The sequence below is a fragment of the Astatotilapia calliptera genome, chromosome 5, assembly GCF_900246225.1.
Source record: "Astatotilapia calliptera chromosome 5, fAstCal1.2, whole genome shotgun sequence".
Lineage (NCBI taxonomy): Eukaryota > Metazoa > Chordata > Actinopteri > Cichliformes > Cichlidae > Astatotilapia > Astatotilapia calliptera.
In genome coordinates this window covers 35,241,439-35,268,297 of record NC_039306.1, presented here as the reverse complement: position 1 = coordinate 35,268,297, position 26,859 = coordinate 35,241,439, and the positions used below count along the sequence as shown (strand labels likewise).

Sequence of the window (26,859 nt, the reverse complement as noted above, 5' to 3'; positions counted from 1 at the left end):
AACCATTTGATTCAGCTGTGTTGGAGTAGGGATGCATCTAAAAGCTGCAGGATAGTAGCTCTTGAGGACTGGGATTGGGCAGCCCTGATCTAGATCAACCAATGATGGCCTGGTGGAGTGAAGGGTGTAAGCTTGAACCTTTTCAGCCTAAAGATATTCCAGTATTGCTTATCTCATTTGATCTTATCTTAAATTCACATTGTTTATATCATTGCTTGATGTTGCTTTCTTCTTTTTCTTGTAGTTTAGACAGGTTCACACATCACTGTGAGTGCTTCGGGGGAAACAGTATTCACAACCTTCATTATTTTAACCAGAGCCTCGAAACACTCAAAAGTTGTTCCTTCTCTGGCTTCCTCTTCGGACAATTATTTCAGGTTTTTTCAGTCAGGACTTTCTATGACTTTCCATTTAGAGGTGCGTGCTTCTGTCTTACAACATCGTCACTGCTTTATTTGCTTCATCTGAAGGTAAATGAATTTGCTCATAGAGAGCAGATTGTGGTTGTGCAGATTGTATGCAACTGGTAAACGGGTACAGGGCTATTGGTTCAGAATGACTCTGATTTATTAACATGTTAATGGTGGTAAGAACAATATAGGACAGATCAAAGAGTCATTTTGCTTTCACACTTTGGTTTTTTGTGCAGTTTAGCATCATTGCTAAGCACATATTAGTAAATGCGGTCCATAGTTCCAGAAGTCCAGTTGTTTTCTCCCAGCAGCCTTTCCAAACAAGCCTCTTGGAGCCATTAGAGGAACTGCAGTTTTTGTTACTTTGACACTGGCTTCAGTTTCAGCCCGAAGGTTTGCTAATGGGGAGTACATCAGTCTCAACACAAGTTTCAGTTTTAATATATTGTTGTATGGTTTGAATTTTACTACTAATTCATATTCTTAACCGTCACACTGAAGACTTAGTTTGGCAAAAACATTGCTACTGTAAGTCCAGCGATTGTAGTTTACGTTGTGAGATTTTAAAGGACCACGTGAAAAGCTACAAAGGTTGCAAACATAATAACTTTGTAGTTTTTAGACTTGTGATACGCAGAAAAGACAAAAGTCTCAGCCAAACACAGAAAGGACTAGGCCTGGAATCAGTGGGGTCAATATCAAAAAGTGCTGAGCAAAAAGGAAGAGTATTTATATTCACTCTATTATAAAACTTACAACATATAATATAAAAGAATACCAGGATTACAAACCTCTTAACATCCACCAGGTCGCTGGAAACCCAGGGGTTGAGTTTAGTTAACCACCTGTTTCTACAGTATTTGAACCTTTCTGAAATGTAATGTGTAGGTTCTAATAAAATGCCTGTTTAACATGTGGCTAAAGCAGAGCCACATGTTAACCAGTTAACTTTGTAACCTCTAAGGATTATGGCCACCAAGACCCTAACCCTAACCTGTTGCTGGTCACCTGGTTAAGAGGCTAAGGGGGAGGGGGCTCACAAACGTTTCCAGCTCATCGATAAATAAATGAGTATTATTTACTTGGAAATGCAAGTGAAATTCTCATGCGTGTTTATGACATAAAAGAGTGTATTAACCACCGACAGACTGCTCACACGTGCAGTTACTGATTGGATGCCGCCCTCTGTTGACACTGAACGGAAATGACTTTAATCCCATATTTTGGCTGCTTTTTCACTCTTAACCAAGCGGATATGTTGTGAACATCTGCATTTATACATTTCCGAATCATTGCAACATCATTTAAACGCATGTAATGCTGCAAGTTCTCTGCTTCTTTTAAACCTTTGCTGTAACACCTGTGCATTCTAGAAAGATAAGGAGAAATTCGGGGTTAACTGTTAAGTTAAACCAAGTAGCTCACAAGGCTTCGTAAAACAATGCCATTAAACCCTGTTGTATCATTCATTAACACATTTATTAATGCATTGTTATAACCAGCTGGTGAGAGGGTGGTGGACTTGTCGATAATGAGCTCTGAATCAAATCAAATCACTTTTTATTGTCACATCACATGTGCAGGTACATTGGTACAGCACATGCGAGTGAAATTCTTGTGTGCGAGCTTCACAATATCGAAATAGCTGTCATTTCTAGATCGGTTGTTACTTCTAACACGTTTCCATGTAGCAGATAGAAAACTACCAAACTGCTATTAAGAACACTATTTTTTGCACATTGTACAGAGACTCAACTTTGCACCTTCGCTCACCCCCTCCCTCCACAAATCAGGAAGGAACGCTTTTACACCCAAAGAGTGAAACTTGCCAAGATAGTTCACATCCAACCTTTGCCAGACAGTTCTCAAGGCTAGCTTCTAGCTAATGGGACAGAAGTACTTACTTCTGCAGTAGGTTTTAAAAATGTGAAATTTTGATTCCCAATCTCACTGCTTCTAGCTTTTATACTAAAAAAAAAAGAAAATAATAGCCACACTCATCTACAAACTGGAGTGGTAACCTTAACATAACATCTATCTCTACGCTAAAGTCACAAGATAATGAAACAGACAAACTGCAGTCTGGAGCAACAGCCACAGAGTCATGAAATAAAACAGCCATCAATATATTTGGATTGATATCGCATCTTTTTTCTTTTTTTTAAAATAAAACAGAACTACCTTCCACATCCATATTTTTCACTTCGTGACCAAATCTGATCACAAAACTACAGAGCTAACGGTAGTTATGTTTCATATACAGTCTCTGTATAAAAGGTCTTTAATTTTCTGATTTTATTTTATTTTTTTTAATTCAGGCAAACAACAACAACAACAACAAACAAACAGCGAAGCACCGACAGTGTACTCTCTTGCTTCTCACGTGGGCCTCTCGAGCCTACGTGCCTTGCGTCATATCGTCACGTGCTTTCCCTCTCGCTCTCCTCCGGTACAGACTAAGGATCGCAGTCATGGCTTCGTGAAGCGACACATGGCATCTTGAAGCCATGAACCAAATTAATAAACACAACAAACAACAACAACAACTCACCGGAAAGCGGACACATTTAAATAGCAGGCGTGTTTGATTTCATTTGTAATTACAGCAACTCCGGTAATATCTCCAGCTAGCAGTCAGTCACACTGGGGGAGAGGCGCACTGCAACCTCCCCCGGTTTATTTTCCTATGATAGCCAGCTTTCTTTACCGTCACTTTTAAGTTTCCGTCTTTTCTAAGAGAAGCTCGACATGGGTGTGCAAGGTTTCCTGGAGTATATTGAGAAGCACTGTCCCAGCGCTGTGGTGCCGGTGGACCTCCAGAGGTTGGCCCGGGGGAGTTTGGTTGGAGGTGGCCGGCAGAAACCCCCTCAGAGTCCGCTTAGGTTGCTGGTGGACGCCGAGAACTGCCTCCATCGACTCTACGGGGGCTTCTACACCGACTGGGTCTGCGGGGGCCAGTGGAACCACATGCTGGGCTACTTGGCCGCCCTCTCCCAGGCCTGCTTCAACGGGAACATTGAGCTCCTGGTGTGCTTCAATGGCGCCCTGGAGAAAGGCCGTCTTCACGAGTGGGTCAAGCGGCAGGTGAACGAGAGGCAGACCGCTCAGCAGATCATCAGCCACGTCCAGAATAAAGGCACCCCACCGCCCAAAGTCTGGTTCCTGCCTCCCGTGTGTATGGCCCACTGCATCCGACTTGCTCTCCTCAAGTTCCGCGTCGGGGTGAGTGGAAACTCGGCCCGGCAGTGTCTGCCTGTTGAGCTGTGGACACAGCCCGAGTTAGCCTGCTAGCTGCCCACCTTGTCACCACAGCATCCTGACCCACGATAGGATGCTGTTCCCACACTTAGACAAGTTCTAACCTGCTGTGCGAGGGTGGGCAACTGCGGTGGTTGACTAGTATCCAACAGGTTGCTGGTCTGAGTCAGATGCTGGCCCCCCTCTGTCACTGTTTGTCCTCCCATCTGACAGAAGTAAACAGAGTGAACAAAAAGATGTCCAGACAGGTTTGGCATAAACGAACAAGTCCCTGTTTCACTGGAAGAACGTAACTTCATGGCTGAGGTTTAAATGATCTCAAAACAAACAAACTACTAACTGTAAAGATACTTTCTGCTCAGTTAATAAAACGATGAGCTGATGAGATAAAGTAGAAAGTTCTGACAGCGTCTCTGCCTCACCTGTGAGTCCCATCACACAGCTGCTCGATTTGTTGGAATCTGGTAAATTAATGCAGTACGCCACAACTTCACACTTACATTTAAGACTTGTAGTGTGTGTTCTTTTTAACACACACACCAAAAATAAAGCCCTAATTTTACCTGAGGCACAGACCTGCAGGTCATTGAGGTCAGAAACATGTTCTGTGGCTCTTCAGAGCAATGATAGTGATGTGTTGACAATATGGCTGAACTGTTTATATATTTGTACTAATCCTAATAAAGATGGCATACACAGGATCTTTCTTTTAGTAGCCTGTTCAAGCGTGACCACAAAGCAGGCAGCAAAGTGAACGTGAAAGTGGTTACAGTGATTCTGCTGTAACAGTGAATACAGACAGAAGACTCCAGTCCTACTGGTACACATTTATTATAAGGCTGTAACATGACAAAAAGTAATCAAGTTGTGTTTCGTATTGTAATTTTCGGTCTGCCCACAGGATGATAACAGTGAAATAATAAAAACTGAACTCCAGTGTGAAAACTTATACGGGACTTATGAGCAAGGCTCACTCACCAACAGCTCACACGAGTGTGCTCCTCGACTGTAGTTTTCTTCCTGTGCATATTCTTTGAGTGCTTTAGCGTTAGCTCAATTCTTGTCTGTGGCTCTCCTCAGGTTGTCCAGAGTGTGGAGGACCACCACCTGGAAGTGATAGCCTTATGCAGGAAGAGTGGCTTCCATGGTCTGGTGGCTTACGACTCGGATTACGCCCTGAGCAATATCCCATACTACTTCAACGCCCACATCCTCAAACTGAGCCGCAACGGCAAAAACCTCACCACCAGCCAGTACCTGATGCACGAAGTGGCACGGCAGCTCGATCTCAGCCCCAATCGTTTTGTCATTTTTGCATCGCTTTTAGGTTAGTGTTGTAGTTTGAGCAAGTAATGTTGGTGGAAGTGTTTGCCCCGGTGAGGCTGACGGATACACGTTTTCTTTTTAACAGGGAATCACTTACTGCCTGATGAAGACTTGGCTGCCTTTCACTGGAGCTTACTTGGTCCAGAGCATCCCTTAGCATCTTTGAAGGTAAGGACTTTCTCTGAGAGCTGCGAGAGCTGTCGGCCTTGTGCTTAAATATTATGGTTACTGGTCATTTGTTTGCTCGTGCAGTGCACATCCTTGACTGATGGGAAGGAAAAGTGCACATGTTTTGCATTCAAACATATAGTAGCAAGCGCCAGCGACGCCTAGACTGAAGTAGCTACCAGCAACAGCGCAGGATCTCATTGATTGACATATGACCTGGTAGAAAATAGAGGCGTTACCTAGGCAACTGGACCCTGGAATGTCTGCAGGTGACCAGCTGGCAGCTTCAGAGCGATTCAAGATGAGTGAAGTGTTTCCAGTGTGGGCGTTGCTCAGCACACAGACAACCATTCATCCTCCTAGTCACACTTGTGACCAAATTTTAATCACCAGTTATTAGTTCGTCTTTATTGGTACTCGCGTCTATGTGACATCACCCATTTGAGCGCACCCCCACTTCAGACCAGTAGATGTGTTTGCATGGACTCGTGTCCTGGTTATGATAAAGTTTTTGAAGTATGTAGTTGTTTCGTTAGCACATGTAAACATGATCAGAGTATTTAAAAACTTTAATCGTTCTTTTTTGGTTTTATTCAACCTGGATTTGGTAACGGGACTCCAGGTCCAGCCTCCGTCCCTGTAAGTCGGCTTTAATTTGAGCGTTTGGCTCTCAGATTATTGTACATACACTGACCTTTATGTTTAATGGTAAATTAACTAAAACTTCTACTACAAGTCTCATTAACCCAGTCACACACGCATTCATACATATCTAGCACTTACACTCACACCAGAGGCAATTCTGGGTTCACTGTCTTGCCTAAGTGATCAACCCGCTCTGTCACCTGAGCCACAGCCACTCGCCTTGTTTAACATCACTGCTGTCATAAGGAAAAGCACACTTAGGCTCCCTTTTATGATGCTATCCTGGTATCAGTACCAGCAAGTTTCAGCAGCTGCCCTCAGGTAATAGTTATAGGTACATCTACCTATTTGTTTGTGTTTCTCAACATATCACACCTGCCTAAACTAACATCACACAGTTACCAGGATACTAGTATTTATTATGTACACAGGACACGCAGAACCCAAACATCTGTTTTCCGTGTAAACAGCGTTTCGCGTATATGACCTCGGATAAACCTCATACCCGGGTCCATGAAAGTCACAGGAACCACAGTGCTGTGTAGAAATATCCAGAGCATTCACATCCAAAACAGGCATGTGCTTAATGGGTTTCATATCTGTTCTGTCACAAAGCTTGTTGTATTGATTCTGATGGTGTCTGTATGACCGTCCAGATCCCACAGAGTGTTTCAGAGCCATGTTTTGCAGGATTGGAGATCTTCAGTCCATGCATAGTTTGACACGGACAAAACCTCTTTGCTCAAAATAGCAGTCTTCTCTTTCATGTAGTGATGAAGCTGTCAAAATGCTCTCAAGTTGACAGCACAAGACTCAGATTCTGTTTGTGGTGCTGCGGATGGGCGAGTTCACTTGGACGTGTGTGGATGTGCACATGATAAAAGATAACATGCAAAGTTCTTTGTTTGCCGCATAAATGTAAGCAGCCTCACTTTCATTAATTCCAGCTTAAGTGAGTTCATTGTCGTGGCACCAGAGAGTCTAATGAACAAAGTTCACTTGACACTGTTACGGTGGAATGATTCACAACACGAAGCACAATCTAAGCTTTTTGTGCACGAGTGTTACAGTAGTCGACATTTCAGTTTGATGTGGACATACTGCAGACACATCCGAACATGTTCACAAACCAGCAGACACCCCTGAGCCTGAATCCTTCTCAGATACACTTACAGAGGAAGAAGACACTTTTACTTTTGACTTAAATCATTTGTGCTTGTTGATTCGTAACCTTCCCTCTTATGCAGTGAAGGGTTATATAAGCTTTGGCTGCGTTCAGGACAATCTGTCTTTCACAGGTGCGTGCCCATCAGCTCGTGCTTCCTCCCTGTGATGTTGTAATCAAGGCCGTGGCCGACTATGTCCGCAGCATCCCCGACATCACTGACCTGGAGACCATTGGCAAGGACATCTTCAAGAATTCACAGGTATGAACTTTCCAAAAGCCCTTTGAACAAAGTTTGAATGTTTTGCTCCACCCTGTCATCCCCTCTACCCTTGGTAATGCAAACAGTGAGATATTTACAGATTCAAATGATTTAGCTTCACAGTAAGTGGTTGGACCAGCTAAAACAGTATGCTTGACACTGCATTTGACTTATTTTCGCCTCAGAGCTATAGTTCTGTTACTCACCTTTTCTGAAAATCTTGTGAATGCAATAACGCAGGATTTTGACATTCCTACCATAGGTGTATCTGCTTGGAAGCTGAAGGGTAGCAGTGGCAGTTTCATATGTTTAAAATCCGTCCTCATGTAGTTCGCCCTTCTTCATACACAGCCAGTGCTCGGGGGGGGGGGAAAGAAATGATATAGATGAGATAAATGAGCAGTTCTCCCAGTGCAGTCACATTAACCTCGAACCGCCAGGCAGAAATATCATTCTTCTGTTTTCTAGTTCACATCACGTTAAAGTGATTCTTTGTGACTTTGAATTGACTGAGCAAGAAAAAACAGCCGTGAATGGGTCATGGAGCTAGAGCCAGCTAAAGTGATCATGTGACAGTTTTCAGATGTAGTCCTGTTGATTAAAGATGCAGAACGTCCGTGCTCTAAATAAAATCTGTTGATCTGCCAGATGTGCAGGTAGACTGCATGCGCGTGCCTCCTTTAGCATACACTACACCACAAACAATAGAAAGCTTTGGGAAAATTGATTATGAAACAGGTTCTGACAGGTGGTCTCTCTTCATTATGGCTTCAGTTTGGTATTAAATCTAGTTGTATGGCCAGTTTCTGTCCTTTACTCCTTTATTTTGGTGACACCGACACATAAGGGATCAGAGTGAGCTCTGAGCTGTGGCGATAAATATGTAGTCGCAGAGGATCCAGCGGGATGCTCAGAAAATGGGAAGATGATGAAGTGGTCTAAACACATTATTGAGCGTGCAGTGATTGATTCCATTTGAGTTACCTAAGCTATGTATATTATTTTTACTGCATGTTTTAGTAGAAAGTGGTCAAAATCAGGATAAGAGGAATAAAGAATTTGCTTGTTTGAAAGTGAATTTGGAGATTTTTTTATTTTAGACAGAAATACTCTGTTCTCTCATTTTTTTCTTTTAGTCTTGCACTGATGACAAAATCTTCCGCTTCAAGAAGGCAGTGGAGTACTACTCAGTGGCCAACCAGCCCCAACATTTACCTCTACAGTTGGGTGGGTTTTCGCCTCATCTCACCATAAACTGAAAACTCTGGAGTTCGGGTCAGCAGCACTGATCCGTCGAGACGCGGCGCTGAGACTCAACACTTTAATATATCATTTATGACATTAACGTGCAGAGTTTCTGCTTTAACTTGAGTTTACATCAAAATGATACTTTTTTTTAAAGTTTCCATTAAACTACTTTTGGGTTCCGTCTGTTCGGAGACTCGCTGCTGTGGGGGGATGTACAGTAGATAACATTGAAAAGTATAAACTGTAAATGTTATTTATGGGGAGTTTAACACAAAGTGTTCAAAGTTTAGAGGTTAAAAAGCATAAAACTAAACTGAGTTGATTGGACATGTCACTGCTGACCGAAGCAGCAGGTCAAACGCACTGAACAAATATAAAGGAGTGTTTTCCATCTTTTTATACAGTCTGTTACTCATATTCAGATAGACGTATCAAAACTCACTGGACTAAATTTGATCATTTTAACAGTGAAAGAGCTTCTCAGAATAGACGGCCTGCAGTCCACCTGCTCAGGTGCATTTTCTTTGGCTCTGTGTTCGGTTCTATTTGAAGCTCTTCAAATGCAGTACTGCTCCTACACGGTTCTTTGCCACTTAGTAACCACTATCAAATTTCAGTGTGAATGTGATGAAGCACATAAAATATCTGCGTTTGTAAGTGTAGAAGTTACTTTTCATATGAACTAGAGGTTTTGTGTTTGTTTCACAGTTAGACCAAAACACACGGGGGTGCCAGCTGCAGTGCCATCTCCTAAACTACTCGCCATTCCACAGGCGCCGCAGCCTGACAAACACGGGGTAAGAAATCCAGCCAGTACCACGGCAACGTGCTCCAGCTGCCTCAGCTTTCCTGATGCTTCTGTGTCTCCCCTGCCTTCAGGTCCAGCACTCGCACACAGACGCTGTGGTGGAGGGCAGCCAGTCTGTGGACTCGGTTGAGAAAGCTCTCCCAGAGCAAAAGAGCTGCAGCAGCATTTCTCCTGAAGGGAGGCACACTCCCCTCTATGAGAGATCGTCTCCCATTAACCCCAGGCAAGCCGGCAGCCCCAACCACATAGAGGCTCCTTTCTTCAATGCCTCCTCCACGTCGTCTTCCTCAGAGAACGATGAGAGCTCTGGCACAACTGCCAAGTGAGTAGAGCTCAGCATGTCCTCACTGATGGTGTGCCGATTCATCAGCGGCTACACTGACTGTTTGAGATCAGCAGCAGTGGGAGAGGACAAAGGTGAAGGTAGCTGTAAGCTAGTTTGTGCTTTATTCAGTCAGGACCAATGGACCTGGCCTAGAAATACAGTAAATTTGCTTTTGGCAGCTTTTGGCTCTTTTATGTGAATATGTAGAAATTCAGTAGAACAGCAGCGTGAGCCCAGCATAGAAAGAGCATGCATCGGTGACAGCTATCACATTAAGACAGACACCAGCAGCAGCCAGGGTAGAGTTGGTTTGCAGCTTTTGAAGAACCTGCTCTACCAGTCTGGGTGTCATCTGGATCCACAAATGGGCTTAGGGTTAGAAGGTCAGGGATACAGTTGGGGTTAGAGTGACCTCATGTTTGGGTTTTGTGACCTTTATAGATGGAAGCAAAAGATTCCACAGCAGAATAATCCACAGAGCGGTGGATGGTGTCGGCTGGCTCGCTCTTTCTTCCTATAAACAATCCTGCTGCCATCAGAGAAACACAACACGATTGAGATTCATCAGCCCAGAGCAGATTGTTCGGTCGCTCAGTCCTGTTCTGACATCGATGTGTCGATTGCGGGTTCTTTTGCCAGTGGACTCTGGGCACTCTGTCGGGTCTGTGGTTAAATAGCCACAAACTGCAGTAAACAGACACATTTCAAGTTTTTGACACAGTAGCTTTTTCATGCGATCAGAACACATAAGCCTCCCTTTTGCACATATCACTGAGCCTCTGACTTTGTCACCAGCTCAGGTTTCCTCCCTGGACTGGTTCCAAGATCAAGAACCGCTACGCTCTGTTGGAAATGATGCGTAGGCAGGTAGTACGTGACAAAGTAAAGGGTCAAAGGTTTCTTAGTATGATGTTGTGCCAAAAAGATTCTAGTCATTGTGAATGGCGGTTTATTTGACTTGTGGCTGATTGCTGTAAGAGACAGTAATGTTGAACACTTACCTGTAAATGCAACAAACCTGTTTCCCTGTTCTAGTCACGTGAGCAAGCACACTGAAGAGTGGCACAAAAATGGACATGCTGCTCACGCTTCCAACACACCAGAGAGAGGTGAAGGGGCGAAAGTGAGTCTAGCTTGACCAGTACTACATATTGGTTGATGGGGAATCTGACAATAGACTTGATTGAACATCCCCACACCCCCTTGTGTCCTCAGACTGACCTGTGTGGGACCTCTGCTGTGAACCTGGGGTCACAGGATGGAGATCTCCAAGGCTCGAATGCACAAATCCCCTCCCTGCTCTCCATGCCCACCAGGAACCATATGGACATTACCATCCCACCTCTCCCTGCCCCCGCCCCCGAGGTCCTGCGGGTTGCCGAGCACAGACACAAGAAGGGCCTGATGTACCCCTACGTCTACCACGTCCTCACTAAGGTCATCTAGACTGCTTTTATCTTTGACGTGTTGTATTTGGCATATACAAACTCTGCATGTTGGTAGAATGTGAAGTGCCTGTGTTGAGCGGCCTTTGTCACTGTCCAGCACTGATCTAACAGTGTGCCTTTGCAGGGAGAGATTAAGCTGTCTGTCACCATTGAAGATGAAGCCAACAAAGACCTGCCTTCAGCAGTGCAACTGTTTCGACCTATCCGTCAGTATGTTTACGGAGTGCTCTTCAGCCTGTCAGAGGCCAGAAAGAAGGCTGAGAGACTCGCCATGAGGAAGAACTGCCTCCCTGAGTGTGAGTTATGATCAAACAGCTCCTTTATGTCTGTTTAACACTGTAGTGAAAACTCACGGGCGGGGATTTTGAGATTAGAGCAAGACTGAGAGCAGGGCTCTGCACTTCCACTGTTTTTTCTTTCTTAGGGGTACTGGTTTCAAGTTTCAAATAATGAGGCTGGTGTGAAATGTCCCAACAAACATGCCCGTGTGGGCTCACTGGGGCTGTGTGCACAAGGCAAACCCACACAGGCCCCGAGCGGGTGTGCCCACTTGGGGCCACAGCAGCCAGGGCCCTTAGAAAATAGTCACTGGGACCTTGAGAGGTAAAACTGTTGTTGGGCAGACATGGGCCAGTGAGTGTTTTTGTAGACAAACAGTATGGGTTGCACACAGAATTCCTCCTAGGAGCCCAAAAGGAGCAAAACTGCTGTGGGACACACGGGGGAAACGTTTTTTGTTCATCCACAACTATTGAGTGTGGGCATGCGTGGGGTTGTGCTGGTATCAGACAGAGTATTTTGAACTGAACCATGCAAAGCTACTCTAGTATGTGTAGTCCATAAGGAGAGAGCATTGGGCGGTCGTGGCTCAAGAGTTGGGAGGTCGCCTTGTAATCGGAAGGTTGCCGGTTCGAGCCCCGGCTTGGACAGTCTCGGTCGTTGTGTCCTTGGGCAAGACACTTCACCCGTTCCCTACTGGTGGTGGTCAGAGGGCCTGGTGGCGCCAGTGTCCGGCAGCCTCGCCTCTGTCAGTGCGCCCCAGGGTGGCTGTGGTTACAATGTAGCTTGCCATCACCAGTGTGCGAATGTGTGTGTGAATGGGTGGATGACTGGATATGTAAAGCGCTTTGGGGTCCTTAGGGACTAGTAAAGCGCTATATAAATACAGGCCATTTACCATTTAGCTCTTTTGTTGCATTAGTTTGTTATCTACAGGTGCATCAGTAGCAACTGTGTCGGACAATTCTTAATTCTGATTTGGATTTTTTTTCTGAGAACTATAACTCATAACAGATTTTCTGACTGTTCAAACCGAGGCTGCTGGCTCTGAGCTCCAAACAACTTCAGACACTTTTACTTGGTCAGCTTGTTTAGAATATCCAACGTCAGCAGCTCAAGTGTCTTGTTAAGTTTGTTGCTACAAACCATTTTGTGGTAGTTCTCTGTGACAAAGTGGGTGAGCAGCTGTCACACTTTTATAATTTCATTACAAGTTCATTTTCCACACTACAGAGGTCCTTCGTTTACTGTGGGAGTCGTGTTCCAAAAATAACCAGCGACAGGTGAAATCTGCGAAGTAGCCAGCTTTATTTTTTACAATTATTATAGATGATTTAAGGCTGTAAAACCCGTCACTACACACTTTATACACTTTTCTCAGACAGGCACGAACATTTTCACACTTTTCTCTCTTGTTTAAACTCTCAAAGTTCAAACCTTCGTAGAAAAATCAGTCCAGTATTGTAGAATGAAACCAAGGATCAAACCCTGTTTGAGGTCCAGAACATGGGAACAGAGCAGCTGCCAGAGAATTCAACATAAACGAATCAATGGTACAGAAGTGGAGGAAGCAAGAAGAATGAGCTGAGTAAAGTTTGACTTATCTGACTGTTTTGTTTCGCTCAATGCGCCTTATAATCTGAAAATTATGGTAACTTTACCTTCCTTTAACATGTCCAGAAATCCAACTTTCTGTGCGATGGTTAGCATCTTCCTCTGCCTTCTGGGTGCTACTGCAGCTGCCTTTGACAGTGCAAAACGTTTCGTTGACATTGTTGTGTCTGTTGTGGAGAAAACTTAGAAACATACAGTGCAGCACTTCAGAGTCACACTGCTAGGATCGAAGATTTATGTAAATTTGACAAGCTGAACGCATTCTGTACTGTACAGCCAATCAGGACGCAGAACACAATGCGCCGTAAAAAAATAAAATAAAAAAAAATAAAAATTGCACAAAAGAAAATCCTCAAAACAGCGTTACAGCGAGGGACCACTGTCCATCATGTTGTTTTTTCTACCATACATGTGCGTATTTGCTATAGCTTCACATACTAAACTTGGTTTGTTTGTGTTAGCATTATGTTGCAGTTAATATCAAAGCATGTACAAGTCATAATTATAGTATTATATTGTTATAAATATTGTTCATCCATTCTCTTCCAATTATCCACATCAGGGCGCGCGGGGCTGGAGCCTATCCCAGCTACCACGGGGCGAGAGGCAGGGTAAAGCCTGGACAGGTCGCAGAGCTAACGCAGAGAGACAGACAACCTTTCACACTCACATTCACACCTATGGGAAATTTAGAATCACTACTGAGCCTAACCCCACTAACTGCACGTCTTTGGACTGTGGGAGGAAGCCGGAGAGGAGCCACACAAACATGGGGACAACATACAGACTCCACACAGACAGACCGGCCTTTCTGTGTGGAGTCTGTGAGGCAACAGCGCTGACCACTTGGCATTGTGTTTGTTTGTTCTGAGCCACCATGCAGGTCATTGTTGACATCACTGCGCTAAACCAAGCAGAAGGGTGCTCTACTTGTGTATTTTTCTTTTATAGGGACCCATTTAGCTGTGTTAATGATCTGTGAGTGTTTAGTGACTGTTATGAGATTTTCATATGTACACGTTAGATTTACAGGTTTGAGCTGTTGGTACCGGCTAGACTAATTAGCTGTGAATTGACGCCCTACATAGAGTCAGTCAGAGGTTGTTTCCGGTGAGCAGATGATGTGTGCTGCTTCTTTGTTGTGTTGGTTTGTTTAATATGGAGGTCTAACTTTGTCACAGAGAACACTGTAAATAAACTCCTCACCTCAGAAAACTCTAAATATTATTTTTACCTGCCTGCCCAGACTAGCTTACATTCTGTATTGTTGACTTGGGTTTACTTTGGTGAGCTTTGTGTCTTCTTCATTCAAAGTTAAGAACTCGATTACAGCCATAGCCACATGCTAACCACATCTGGCTGTGAGTGTGTGCGAGTGACCGCTGTGCATGAAAGGGACCAGCATATAATCAGATTTGAGCGATTGACTCGTCACCGGTCTAGGCCAAGATCGGTGAAAATCATCCGATTCTGGTTTCGGTCCGTTCGACCACTGTTGATACCTGTTATGTCTTTAGGTTTGACTGGAACCTTTGAGTCATGATCAACGTGTAAATAACAGCTATTGAGCCCTAATACTGATATAAAGCTGGCTTTTAAACATTTTTTTTACATGCTATAAAAGTACGAATCGCTCACTATTTTTTGTCCTCCTGCAGACACACATGTCATGGTTAAAGAGTGGGCTGCCTACAAAGGCAAATCTCCCCACACTCCAGAGCTGGTGGAGGCTCTGTCCTTTAGGGAGTGGACATGTCCCAACCTCAAGAAGCTGTGGTTGGGGAAAGCCGTGGAGGACAAGAACCGCAGGATGAGGGCGTTCCTGGCCTGCATGCGCTCTGACACCCCGGCCATGCTGAACCCCGACAACGTCCCCACGCCCCTCTTAGTGCTGTGTTGTGTGCTCCGGTGAGTAGCCACAGTCTGACAGCTGGAAGCAGTGCGATGCTAAAGTTTAAGGGAGTGAGGATTGATGAGGACGGGCTCGATCGGTTCCCGCTTTCTGTAACACTGTTAATCTTCTGTGTTTTGCTTCAGGTTTATGTTACATTGGCCAGGAGTAAGAATTTTGCGTCGTTACGAACTTGACGCTTTCCTAGCTCAAGCACTTTCTCCTAAACTTTATGAACCTGACCAGCTGCAGGAACTTAAGGTGATTTTATAGTCTTGATTATATGAGGAGCGTCTGAGAACTGCATCCGGGAATATCTCGGCTATAATCTGCTGCTCAGTCAGCCGTTCCCTTGCTTTGTATTCCACCTCTTTCTCTTCTCTGGACACTCCTCATGTTCCTAAAAACAAGCTCTGCAAAACACTGTTTTGTAGAGCTTGTTGTTACTGAAGCTGTAGCTTTGTGTTAAGAGATGTATTTGTAGAGCTTTGCGGGATTTCAGTGACGTGTGTGGATGGTTTATAAATTCAAGAGAAGCTGGATCGATTTGACCCTTTTTAATTGAACCATCCACACGAGCTGTGCGCTTTCCTCTTTGTGGTCTCTGTGTGTGTAGCTCCCCTCAGCCTGTGTCAGAACATCTGGGTTGTGTGTGTTGGCTTTCTGTCTTGGCTCAATTAGCTTGTTCGTCGCTGTGTTTTAGCAGCTGAGTGTGAATGGGCTGCTTACACCCGCTCTGTGCTTCGCTTTGCAGTTCCCCCGTTTCAATCTGAATGGTCAGCAGGGCTGTTAGGGGTTGCTAGTTTTTTATTTTCATTTCAGCATTTTAGAAGTTTTTCATATTTTGCTTCCACAGATTGACAACCTGGACCCTAGGGGAGTCCAGCTGGCTGCTCTGTTCATGAGCGGCGTGGACATGGCTCTGTTCGCCAATGACGCATGCGGGCAGCCGATTCCCTGGGAGCACTGCTGCCCGTGGATGTACTTTGATGGCAAGCTGCTTCAGAATAAACTCGTCAGGGCCAGCAGGGAGAAGGCCCAGCTCATCGACCTCTGTGACGGTCAGGTAGATTCAGCCGCACCAGTCTCACGTCAGCAAAATACGCTCCAGTATCAAGGTTGGGATAGGGTTTTCTCATGCGTCTAGTGTATTTGAGCCTGCTGTATTTGCCATTAATATTGTTGTTGTAGCTTAATGAGTGATGCTAACTTTACACTATCAAACCTGTGCTGTAGACATTCAGGGAATCAAACAGTTGAACAAAACAAACCCTAAACTGTGTCCTGTATGGGGTTCAAAACATATATACCGGTAAACAGAATACCATTTGCCCAAAACTCAACCCTCTGGGCTCTATGGTGGCCATTTGTGGCCACGAACAAGCTGAGAGGGAGTTTTTATGTTTTTGCTCTCTCTGCACTAAAATAACAATGCATTATAATCAATGTTGATGTGAATCAATTACATGCCCCAGACTCTACTATTAATAATACAAGAAATTCCAGTAGCAATGCAATTATAGAAAATTGCGAGATGTGATGTTGTCTTCCAGCTAGTGCAGTGGACAAACAAACTGGTGTTTAAAGGGTTAAAAATGTAAAACGTAATAACTATTTTATATTTATGAAAAAAACTAAAGTTAGTTAAAAGCTTTATGCAGAAAAAATGGCAACAAAACATAAAAATGATAAAACTTACAGACCTAATCTGTCGGTGGACACTTTTGGCCTCAAACAAACTGAAAGGGTCGTGATTTTGAACAAACCCAGAGGGATAAGTATATGCGTCCCCGAGTGCTGCTATTGGTTATTTACCTTCATGCTCACATTAGAGTTGGGCAATATGTTCTAGTTTTCCAGCTGAGCATCTTCAGTCCAACAACTGACTGTGGTGTGTGTGCGGAGCCATCCATCCATCCATGGACCTACTTACATGTAAAAATGATTAAAAGACTTACAGTTATGGTTTGCATTAACTCATCGTGAGCAATTTGGGGCTTTAATGATTTCTTTGAACTGTTCTCTCTCCAGGGTGGAATAATTGCATAGCTGCTTTAATGACTTTAAAAAAGGTGCACAATTTAGAATTTTCTGTAATCCACACAGGGTCAAAAATATAAAGAAAAGCTCAGATATTTACATTTGCTCACTGTTTTAATAAGAGAGAAGGCCAAGGCCTATTAACTTCTCGTTAGTGATTATGATCGACTACAACAGGTTGTTTCTCTTAGCCAGCATAAATAGGGTTTGTTTGACAGCATTCATTAGATGGAGCAGTACTCAGAACAGTGGGGAAGGCCAAGGAGCTCAGCGAAGAGCTAAAAGGAGAATTGTAGAAAGGTTTCTCAGTGCCAGTTAAAAAAAACAGTCGTATGTAAGTACAAGTTATTTAAAGTTGTCACCATTATGCCAAAGAAGAAGGCCTAAACTGTGATCCTCAGATGAGAGAAAATTGGTTAGGATTTTCAGGAACAACCCACCAAGGCGTGTCCACGGTGAGTGTTACGTTGCCATGGACTGAGAGGATACAGCCGAGAAAGAATCCCCAGCTTTACATTTAGAAGAGTAAGGATGAGGCTTTCACACCCGAGAACGCTTGGGAAACTGTGTTAACATGGACACGATTGGTTGTTCTAACAGGACACACATCAAACATCATACAGTTTTAGCTTGTTGGTAACAAAAGCACCTGGATAAGGTACAACTTGGTATTGGGTATTTAACTGGATATTATTGTGAAGGTCTGTATATATAATCAATTCAAACCTTTGCATTTTAATCATTAAAGATGTGTGCTGTACAGTTGTTCCACCCTGGAAACAGAACAGTTCAAAAGAATCATTAAAATTGCTGTAACATTCATGCCACGAGTGTATGTAAACGTCTGACCACAACTGGAAATGAAGGAGTGTAAAAAATGGGTACAACCTGCTATTAAACAACGGCAAAGAACAGCTAACAATATTCCAGCATCTTGCCTAGAAAAGCATTCTGCTGTATTTTATTAGCTCTGAAATGTGTCTGAGAAAGGAAGCGTGATTTCCACACTGGTGATGAAGTTCCTTAAACTGACCATAGAGGGCAGGGTCTCTTCAGCAAAGCAGTAGCTACTCAGAAGAGTAGCTACATATGTAGCGATATATGTAACTACTCAGAATGAGAAACAAAATTGTTTTAAGTGACTTCAAACCAGTTCCAGGCTGGTCTTAGTTGTGTGGGAAGTTTCTGAAAACTATCTCTAGGTTTCACGGAGACTGGTCCAAAAAAGTTCTCTTGATGAAAAAGCCTTATTTATGTCTGTGGTTAGAGGAGAATGACTAGAAGGCTAAAAGCTAAAGGGAAATGTTTTCAATAAGCACTTGTCACAGACGAGGTCTGCAGGAGAACGCACAAATCTCGAAGCAGATGCACTGCAGAGACAGAGAACCACACTGGTTCACTTCTATCAGCTAACAACAGAAAACTGAGGCTCCAGTTTTCACTGGCTCATAAAAATTGGATGAGAAGATTGAGCAGCTTTTGCCTGGTTTGAGCCTCGATGTCTGTTGTGACATTTTGGATGCTAAAATCAGTATTTGGTGTTAGCAGCATGAAAGCATGGATCCATCCTGCCTGTATTAGCAGTTGAGGCAGCTGCTGGTGGTGTGTGATCTCATGAAAAGGCCAGTTTCATTTTACCGTGATTTAATCAGACACTGAACATTTTCTTGTCAGACGGCGAGCACCGCAGCTGATCTAATGAAGCTGTTAAAGGGAGGCACTGTGTTTAACTGACAGCAGTGTGATATTGATTTTATAGCTGCTGATTCAAGAGGCTGATGACTGCACAGACAAAAAGAGCTCTCTATGTTAAGCCAGTGCTTGTGTGATATCTCTCTCTTCAGGCTGAGCTGGCGGCCAGGGTGGAAAAGATGCGTCAGAGTATCCTGGAAGGCCTCAACTTTGCTCGGCCACCTCATCTGCCTCCTTTCCCCCCACCGCCACCTCTGCCTCCTCACGGGATGCCTTTCTACCCTCCCACTGGTTATTTCTACAACCCGCCTCCAATGACGCCTCCTGCAGGGAGAGGCTGGGGGGTGCCCGGTGAGTTCTGCTCTTTAAAACATGTAGCCCAGATTAAGGTCATTTCTCACAAGTCTTCAGAAACAAAGTGTGGTCTTAACATTTGATGCCAACTTCTCGCTGTTTCTGTAAGGATTGGAAGCAGTCCAAACACAAGGTGGGAAGCTGGAGATCGCCGGCACTGTGGTGGGTCAGTGGTCTGGTACACGACGCAGCCGAGGAAGAGGAGGCATCCCTCTGCAGGTGGTGTCTGTCGGTGGACCAAACAGAGGGTAACAGCAGAAAGATCGAACGTCTCGCTCATATTACTTTGAGAACAGACTTTTCCATCATTTACGTTACACGAGCAAACTAAGAAAACACCACTTTCTTCTTTTTACCACTGTAGAAAATGAGACAGTGTCATTCACATCAGCATATCGCGCCCATAGTGAAGTAATACGGCTCGATGCATGAACTCACACATTTTTCTAGACTTTTCGGATCTGAACTTTGTGTAAAACGATCAGGTTTGTAATACACTTTATGACTGGTCCTGATGTATGGTCTAAGCCTTCCTGTCTATAAGCTCATGTAAAAACTACTTGTTTTTCATGTAGAGATTCAAAATGTGGCAAAAACAGCAGATTAAAATGAATCTACAGTGGAAATCTGTCTGCTTCTTGCAGTCGTCCAAGAGGCGTGATTTCTACACCGCTCATAAGGACGTTTGGTCGGGGAGGACGGTACCACGCCCGAACCTTCAAGAGCCAGGGAACGTACCTGGTAAGTCAGTCATGATTTCATTTTATTTGGAGGGACTGTGCAGAAAAAAACATTATCTATGAAAGAAACAATAACACTGCTCTGGATTTCTAATTCCATCGATGCAGACAGCATCCCCAGCACAACAGATAAACACTAACTGTTGTGCAGTTAGGTCCATATATATTGGACACTGACACAAGTTTAGTTTTTTTACCTGTTTACTGAAACATGTTCCAGATATACTATGGACACAATGTGCAGACTCTCAGCTTTCATTTGAGGGGATCCACATTCAAACTGGATGAAGGGTTTAGGAGTTTCAGCTACTTAACATGTGCCACCCTCTTTTTAAAGGGACCAAATGTAATTGGACAGTTTACTCAAAGTGCTATTTCACGGACAGGGGTGGGCATTTCCTTTGTTATGTCATTATCAGTTAAGCAGATAAAAGGCCAGGAGTTGAAGAAAAAAAAGCAAAAGTGTGGAGAAGGTGTGCAGCTCATGATCCAAAGCATGGCACAGAGGCAGTGTGATGGCTGTGAGCGGCACTGGCACACTAGTGTTTACTAGCATTAAAAAGGAAGAAGCCCAACATCTGAGTTCATCCAATGAGTTCAAGACCTCAGGCTGTCATTGCCAGCAAAGAGTTTTCATACAAGTGTTAGAAATGAACTTTTTATTTTCAGTTATTCAATCTGTCCTGTTGCTTTTGAGCCCCTGAAATGAAGAGATTGTGTTCTTTTTGTTCAACCCACTGAATTAAAGCTGAAGGTCAGCACTTCATCATTGTGGTAATGTACAGAACCACAATGTCTGTCCAAATATGTATGGACCTAACTGTACCCCACTGACCTCCATACATACAGGCAGCGATTTGAGGCCAAATTTCACATTTCATTCATCGCTCTATCAGACCTGTTGCCACATCTTCAGTCCAGCTCTTGTGTGGCAAATCCCAGCATTTCGTTCTGTTTTCTTTAAGAACAACAGATGAATGTGTTATTTATGAATTAGTGCCGGATGTATCTGTCAGGCCACTGCTAGATCTCTGTCTGCGTTCAGTTTTCTCATCTTTTTGAAGGACACACTGCACTACAGTCCAGTGTAAAAGCTTGTTTATGAGTTTGAAACCTGAATGCTTATATTAATAAGTAATTGTGTTGATCTAGTTTAAAATACTGACCAAAGCAATAGTGACTGTACTTTTGCCATCATTGGTTATTGACCATCATCGACCATTTGAAGCTTTAATCTTCAAGATGATCATCAGTGTCTGAAATTCTCAGTGTTTGTCACACGTGGATTTTGGTACCAGAGAAACGAATAATTCCTAAATTGAAGCTCAGCCTGTAGTTTGCTTTCCCAGGAAGGTACCTCACAAAACTCCCGATGCAGCTGTTGGTTTTTCCACTGTTTAATTACGGTGCAAAACCAGAACACAACCATTGTGTGAGCTTTCAGCATGGGAACATGAGAGGGAACTAAACAGGCTCCCTGCATGTCTCTGGGCTTCCTTTTGCTGCTAATTAACTTCTAAATAACTCTTGAGTCCTTTTGTTTGTTGGCAGGACTTCCAACCCACAAATGCATTTTTCTGTGCTGCACATGATTTTCAATGGACTTTTGTAACATGTGGGCCTTAATAAGCTCTAAATATCCTCTTCTATTGTATCACACCATTGAAAACACACAAGTTATTTTCATTGTTTCTGTGTTTCTAAATGTTTCCGACATTTTCTGACCTATGAAGGTCATCACAGTGCACAGTGCCTTCTGGGCCTTTGACTGGTTGCATCTAACATCTACTATCATCATTTCTACCAGTATAAAAATGGCTGTATTTGACTGTTATCATCTAAAAGAAACAATGAGAGTGATATTTTCTGTCTGATATTTTCTGAGTAAAGAGTAGAAAAATGCTGATATAAAATGACAATCTTCTGAAGACCCACAACTCTGTTTTCAGCACTTCTGGTGTTGAATTTTATGCATGTAGTCCAAGTACTCACAAAACCTGCTGATTTCTTTTAGATATCTTCTCTATCTTATAGTTTGCGTTTTGCTGTTGGTCTCTCTTTTGGCGGCTCCCTTTAGGGGGCGCCATAGCGGATCACCTGCTTCAGCCTGTCCTTATCGTTCTGCTCCTGTCACACCACGCTGTATGTCCTCCTTCACTGCATCCATAACTCTTCTCTGAGGTCTCCTTTGTCCAGTACATTCACTGTCCCTGTTCATGTCTAAGCCATCTCAGCCTTGCCTCTAACTTTGTCTCCATGCTGTCTTCAGCTTAGCCTCCTGTGTCTTTGTCAGTGCCACTGTCTCCAAAATCGATCTTCTTCACCTCGCTCGGTCCCTCCATATTTCTCTCTCCAGCCGTGGCAGATGGCTGTTTGTCTGCGGTCTAGTTCTGTTAGAGACCACTTTCTGTTAAAAGTGAGTTCTTCCTCCCCACTAGAGCAGGGCGATATCACCAAAAATATTTATCACGATATACATTTGAAAACTTGCGATAACGATATAACTGACGATATAATTGACACGAGACAAAAGACTTTACAACTCCACAACTTTATTAGTGCAAAAAAAATAAATCAATGTATTTTCACTTAAACAAGCAGCTGTTTTTATGTGCATTAAAGTTATATAAAAATTTAACAGCGCAAATGCAAATTCCTTGCTGACAGTTTAACCAAGTGGAAACTGGCCGACATATCCTCAGCATAACCATGTTTAATATCCACAAAACTTGAAAAGAGGTTATACACACACAATACGGTAATATTATGTTGAAGCACAGTACGTATCACTCCGCGAGGCTGCCTACGATAGCTGTAATGCTCCGACAATCCATCAAGCGGTGCGGCTTCGTAGCTTAGCAAAGTTGTACTAAAACGTGACAGATTTTCGAGCGCCGTGTACATAAAATCGTTTCGAGGTCAGTAAACAACCAGAATTCATACATAAGGCCATTGGATTATAAGGGGCTCTGTCGATTTTCAGAAAAATCAAAGGATTGATTTTAAGTGTGACGTATTTTCCAAAAAACACGGTAATAACGACGGCCCGCTAGCATGCGCTACCAAAAATACTGCTTTGTTGTGTATCTGACGGGCGAAAGCTAAACCAGTTCCACACCACTGAAGCTGCAGCATTTTTACAAACCAATTCTGGTTCATCCGTTTCATTCAACGATCCGCTTTTGCCCTCCTCATTCGCCGCCATGCTTTTTCCGCCATGTGCATATGAAAACAAAGGCACTGCGCATGCGCGTTTTACTCATATTCTGTCGCGATATTTCATTTTCGTTGCCCAACATTACACCGGTGTTACCGTGAACGGTATGATATGGCCCAGCCCTTTGCCATGTGCAAGTGATCATTAGATTGCTGGGGCTCTCTCCCTCTCTTAATATTACAGGCTCTTCTTTAGATGACCATTGATGTGAACAGGCACTATATAACTGTAGTATAAACAACAATGGTGAGATTTTTTTTAACCTACCAAACTCAGAAATCTACAGCTTTTTAAAAATATCATATTATAACTGATGACCATCACACCACAGGCTCTACTTGCTTAATCTATTTGAAAGCAGTTTTATAGTGTTTAAACCTTTCTCAATATGGAGATGTTACACGTGGTTAGAGCCATTGGACTGTGCAAAACTTAACAGCTTGCTTCATTTCACAAGTGTCAATGTGCATCATTGACAACACATTAGGCAAAATACAGTAAATAAACAGGGGTGACTTCACTTTTGAAGCAAATTATGTCCCTCAGTTATTTCTATCTATGTAGTCTATAAGAGTCTAAAGATCAAAGAACCAAATGGGTTCTTTGATCTTTTTTCCTAAAAGATTTTAAGTCACTGTAGCCAATCGTGTTCCCTTTCGAGCTTTGCTATATTTTAGGCAAGCTACACAACTGCATGCTGCTGAGCTTTCTCTTCTAGCATAACTAGTTTAAGTAACAGACAGTGTCACCTTTGAGATGGCGTGTAATCCATGCATTTTATCCCTACACTTCACCTGTTTAGAGCTTTGCCTTTTGGACATGTTGCATAGGCACCGTGTCCAAATGGCAATAAATAGAAAAAAGTCTGCATTCTCAGGATTTCTTTGAAGAACCCTCACCGTCATTTTTTCTGTCTGTCTACCAGAGCAAGCCTGCTTACAAGCCTGCTCAAACATCTGGAAACAACCTAGTGAAGGACCAAAAGAAGCCCAAGCAGGAGGAAAAGAAACCTGCACAGCACGGTGAGAGCTTAGCCATGGAGAACGGTGTGGAGGACAAGGAGCCAGAGCAGCTGAACGGAGAGAGAGAGGAATGTGGGGCTCTCATCCAACCTGAAAGTGCCTTTAGCAGTGACTCCAAGACGTGCAATACTAATCCTCACTTAAATGCACTAAATGTAGACAGTGGCTGCCATAGAGATGAAGGTCTAGAGGTCACTGTCTCAACAGAAGATTAAACCTATTTTTCTAGAGAGGGTGAAGGATGAAACATGGAGCAAGGTTAGGAACACGAGGAAATATGGAAAGCTTACATTCATTGTACTTTTTTCTTTTCAAACAAAGAAACGAGATGTAATTCGGATCCCTCTCTCTAAACACACGAGATCCTAACACCGGTAACCTGGAGTCACTCACTCCCTTGTCACTTCAAATCAGAAGGTTACTGCTTGAAGACGCTTTAATTTGAAAATATGAGTTGATCTGTGTTTGACCTGCTTCTAGTACTTACCGTGTGCAGGTATGGATTTTGTGTTGTCATTGTAACCGCTCAGTGAAACAAGTGAGGCTTAATCTTGTGCTTCCATCACCACTTTGAGTTGTGTTCATGGTTAAACAGCTCTGTCCCTCACTAGACGTGAGCTCCACGCTGTTTCGCTTATTTAACTGTAAGTAACGCCTCGAGAAACAGCTCGCGAAACAGCTTGAATTGGGGTTTTGAGCTGTACTCAAAGCTGTAGAGCTGTAGTGTTGCCACTTTGATAGAAATCTTCTGCATGGTTCGCAGTCTAACCAGTGTGTAGTTATTATGCATGCTGTCCTTTTTCTTCCATTCTTCCCGGTGCCCAATTACAAATTAATGAAACATCTAATACCAACAAAAGTCCCAAAAAGTAGTTGTTCTAACCTGGAATCTTCTTGTGATATTGACCTCTGTTGCATTAAAAAAAGGTTATTTAGCCACTTTGGAGTAGTGTATTCATGCTATATTGTTCTGTTACTGTTTCCTGTTTTAGTCAAAAAAATGAAACTCACCCTTTGTGTAGCTAAAAGGCTCCACCTTTAAATCAAAACTTTAGCCATTAACCAGTAATCATTAGGGAGATTTCCTTTAGTGTTATTTATACACTTGTAATTCCTCTTCACCAGAATCATCATTTCATGTTTTCACTTAATACTGCCAAAGCTTTTCATCTATCACTAGTGATTGGAGAGATGGTGTAATCTCCTACCCCTGTCCCCCTCGCAAGAGCTAAATGGGTTACCTTCTGTGTAAGTTGATCAGAGTTTCCGCCTAACTCTTGGATTGTAAAAGAATGAACTGCTGATGGGTTTGGTTGAATGTTCGTGGATTTTGGTGTGGTGTACTTGAAGGCAACTTAGCTACAATGCTTAATAAAACTATATTCTTTTAGTACACACTGTTGGTGGTTTATTGATCTCTCTTAACACTGGGACATGTAGTCATAACACTGTGGTGGGCTGCTAAGTTTACACAAATTTTTATTTTTTTATATCCAAGTGACAGTCAAAAGAAAGATTCTGCACCTACACCCATTGCCTGTCTTCCGCGAGGCTAAGCAGATACACTGCAAAAGCTAGCAAGCTACTGGCACAAGAATAGCAGTGCAATATCACACTTTTTACTCCCCCACCTCCCAACATCATAGGAGGGAAGAGAGCTGGGTACCCCAGGGAGAATGGATGATGCCCAGGATGAAGCTGCCTATTGTACTTTACCTTATTATCTATCATACATAAACTGTCCAGGAGTGGATGATCATATTAAGCATGTCCAAAGTGTCAGATAATAAATTCAGTGTATTTACCATGTGATCCAAAAATGCCCATAATATTAGAGACTGAACAGAGAGCGAGCACCTGGCAACTGTGGGGAGGAAGAACTCCCTTTTAACAGGAAGAAACCTCTGTCAGAACTACACCTGGGGAGGTGCAGCCGTATGCTGTAACTACTTGTTGGGTGAAAGAGAAGAGACCACAAACTGTGGTCCTCTCCCACACAGCTCTGTGTCAAACAAAGTTGTCATCCAGTCTTTAAGTGATGACCTGTTTCCAGGTCCAAACTACTCTGCATGTATTAAGGCTGTTGTGTTTTTAACATGTGTTAATACTTTATATCTTCTTCTATTTAATCTGAACAAGCCCCTAAAAAAAGTCAGTGATCACTGTCGGCCTCTCTCGGTTTCTATCATCACTATTCATCTGCAGCATGTTTTAAAGCTCAGTTTTTAAAACCTCACGATGTAACTACAGCCCAGCACATGCAGCAGTACATTAATAACTAACCTCGTATTGTGGATGGATTATCTCAGTTGTTCTCCTGACTGACGTTTGGCCCGTTTACAGCTTCCTGCCATGCGATTGCATTTGTCCCTAACCATCGGGAACCCTCACGTTAACAGCTGTAAGAAAAAGGACGTTTTCTTTGGACTCTATGGAAAAACCTTAGTACACATCCCGTGATTTAATAGCTCGTAGAAGCACTTTAGCAAAAACTTGAAGTAATTATTTTCTGTATGCCATTATCAGTCTCTCACATCGTTCTTGAGAAATTTTGCCCCACTCTTCATTACAACCTTGCTTCATTTCATTGACGTTTGATGGCATTCATTTATATACCGCTCTCTTAGGGTGCCATCACAGCATTTCAGTTCTTGACTTTGGGTGACTGCAACACCTTGATTCTTTTGTTTTCCAGCCATTCTGTTGCAGATTTGTGCTTGACATCACTGTATTGTTGCATGACTCAGCTTCAACCGAGCTTTAGGTGTTGGACAGATGGCCTCATATTTGATGCTCAAGCACCTTGGTAAACAGAGGAGTTTATGGTCAGCTCAATGTCTTCAAGGTACCCAGTTCCTGTGGCTGCACAACAAGCTCAAATCATCACCCCTCCCCACCACTGTGCTTTACAGATGGTATGCAGTATTTATGCTGATATGCTGTG

At 43.2% G+C, this 26,859-nt stretch overlaps 1 protein-coding gene across 3 annotated transcripts; it reads left to right on the top strand.

Moving 5' to 3' along the window:
• The first annotated feature begins 68 nt into the window (after window positions 1–68).
• On the top strand, window positions 69–25,312 carry LOC113023027 (constitutive coactivator of PPAR-gamma-like protein 1 homolog). Of its 3 annotated transcripts, XM_026169073.1 has the most exons (18): window positions 69–126; window positions 245–417; window positions 4,752–4,998; window positions 5,083–5,165; window positions 7,109–7,237; window positions 8,374–8,464; window positions 9,194–9,282; window positions 9,365–9,615; window positions 10,654–10,741; window positions 10,834–11,055; window positions 11,191–11,362; window positions 14,618–14,867; window positions 14,997–15,111; window positions 15,707–15,916; window positions 18,735–18,933; window positions 19,046–19,184; window positions 19,581–19,677; window positions 23,819–25,312. In XM_026169073.1, exons 2-18 carry the CDS (start codon window positions 400–402, stop codon window positions 24,128–24,130), a joined length of 2,712 nt encoding a protein of 903 aa, XP_026024858.1. In that variant the 5' UTR covers window positions 69–126; window positions 245–399; the 3' UTR covers window positions 24,131–25,312. The 3 variants fall into 3 exon arrangements, with proteins under 3 accessions (XP_026024858.1, XP_026024859.1, XP_026024857.1); XM_026169074.1 differs by lacking the exon at window positions 69–126 and having other exon boundaries at window positions 206–417; XM_026169072.1 differs by lacking the exons at window positions 69–126; window positions 245–417 and adding an exon at window positions 2,792–3,635.
• Window positions 25,313–26,859: the final 1,547 nt, after the last annotated feature.

Coding starts and splice junctions, on each gene's coding strand:
- LOC113023027 (XM_026169072.1), top strand. CDS start 3,162: ATGGGTGTGCAAGGTTTCCTGGAGTATATTGAGAAGCACTGTCCCAGC. Junction 3,636..4,751: donor TCCTCAAGTTCCGCGTCGGG/GTGAGTGGAAAC, acceptor GGCTCTCCTCAG/GTTGTCCAGAGTGTGGAGGA. Junction 4,999..5,082: donor CATTTTTGCATCGCTTTTAG/GTTAGTGTTGTA, acceptor TCTTTTTAACAG/GGAATCACTTACTGCCTGAT.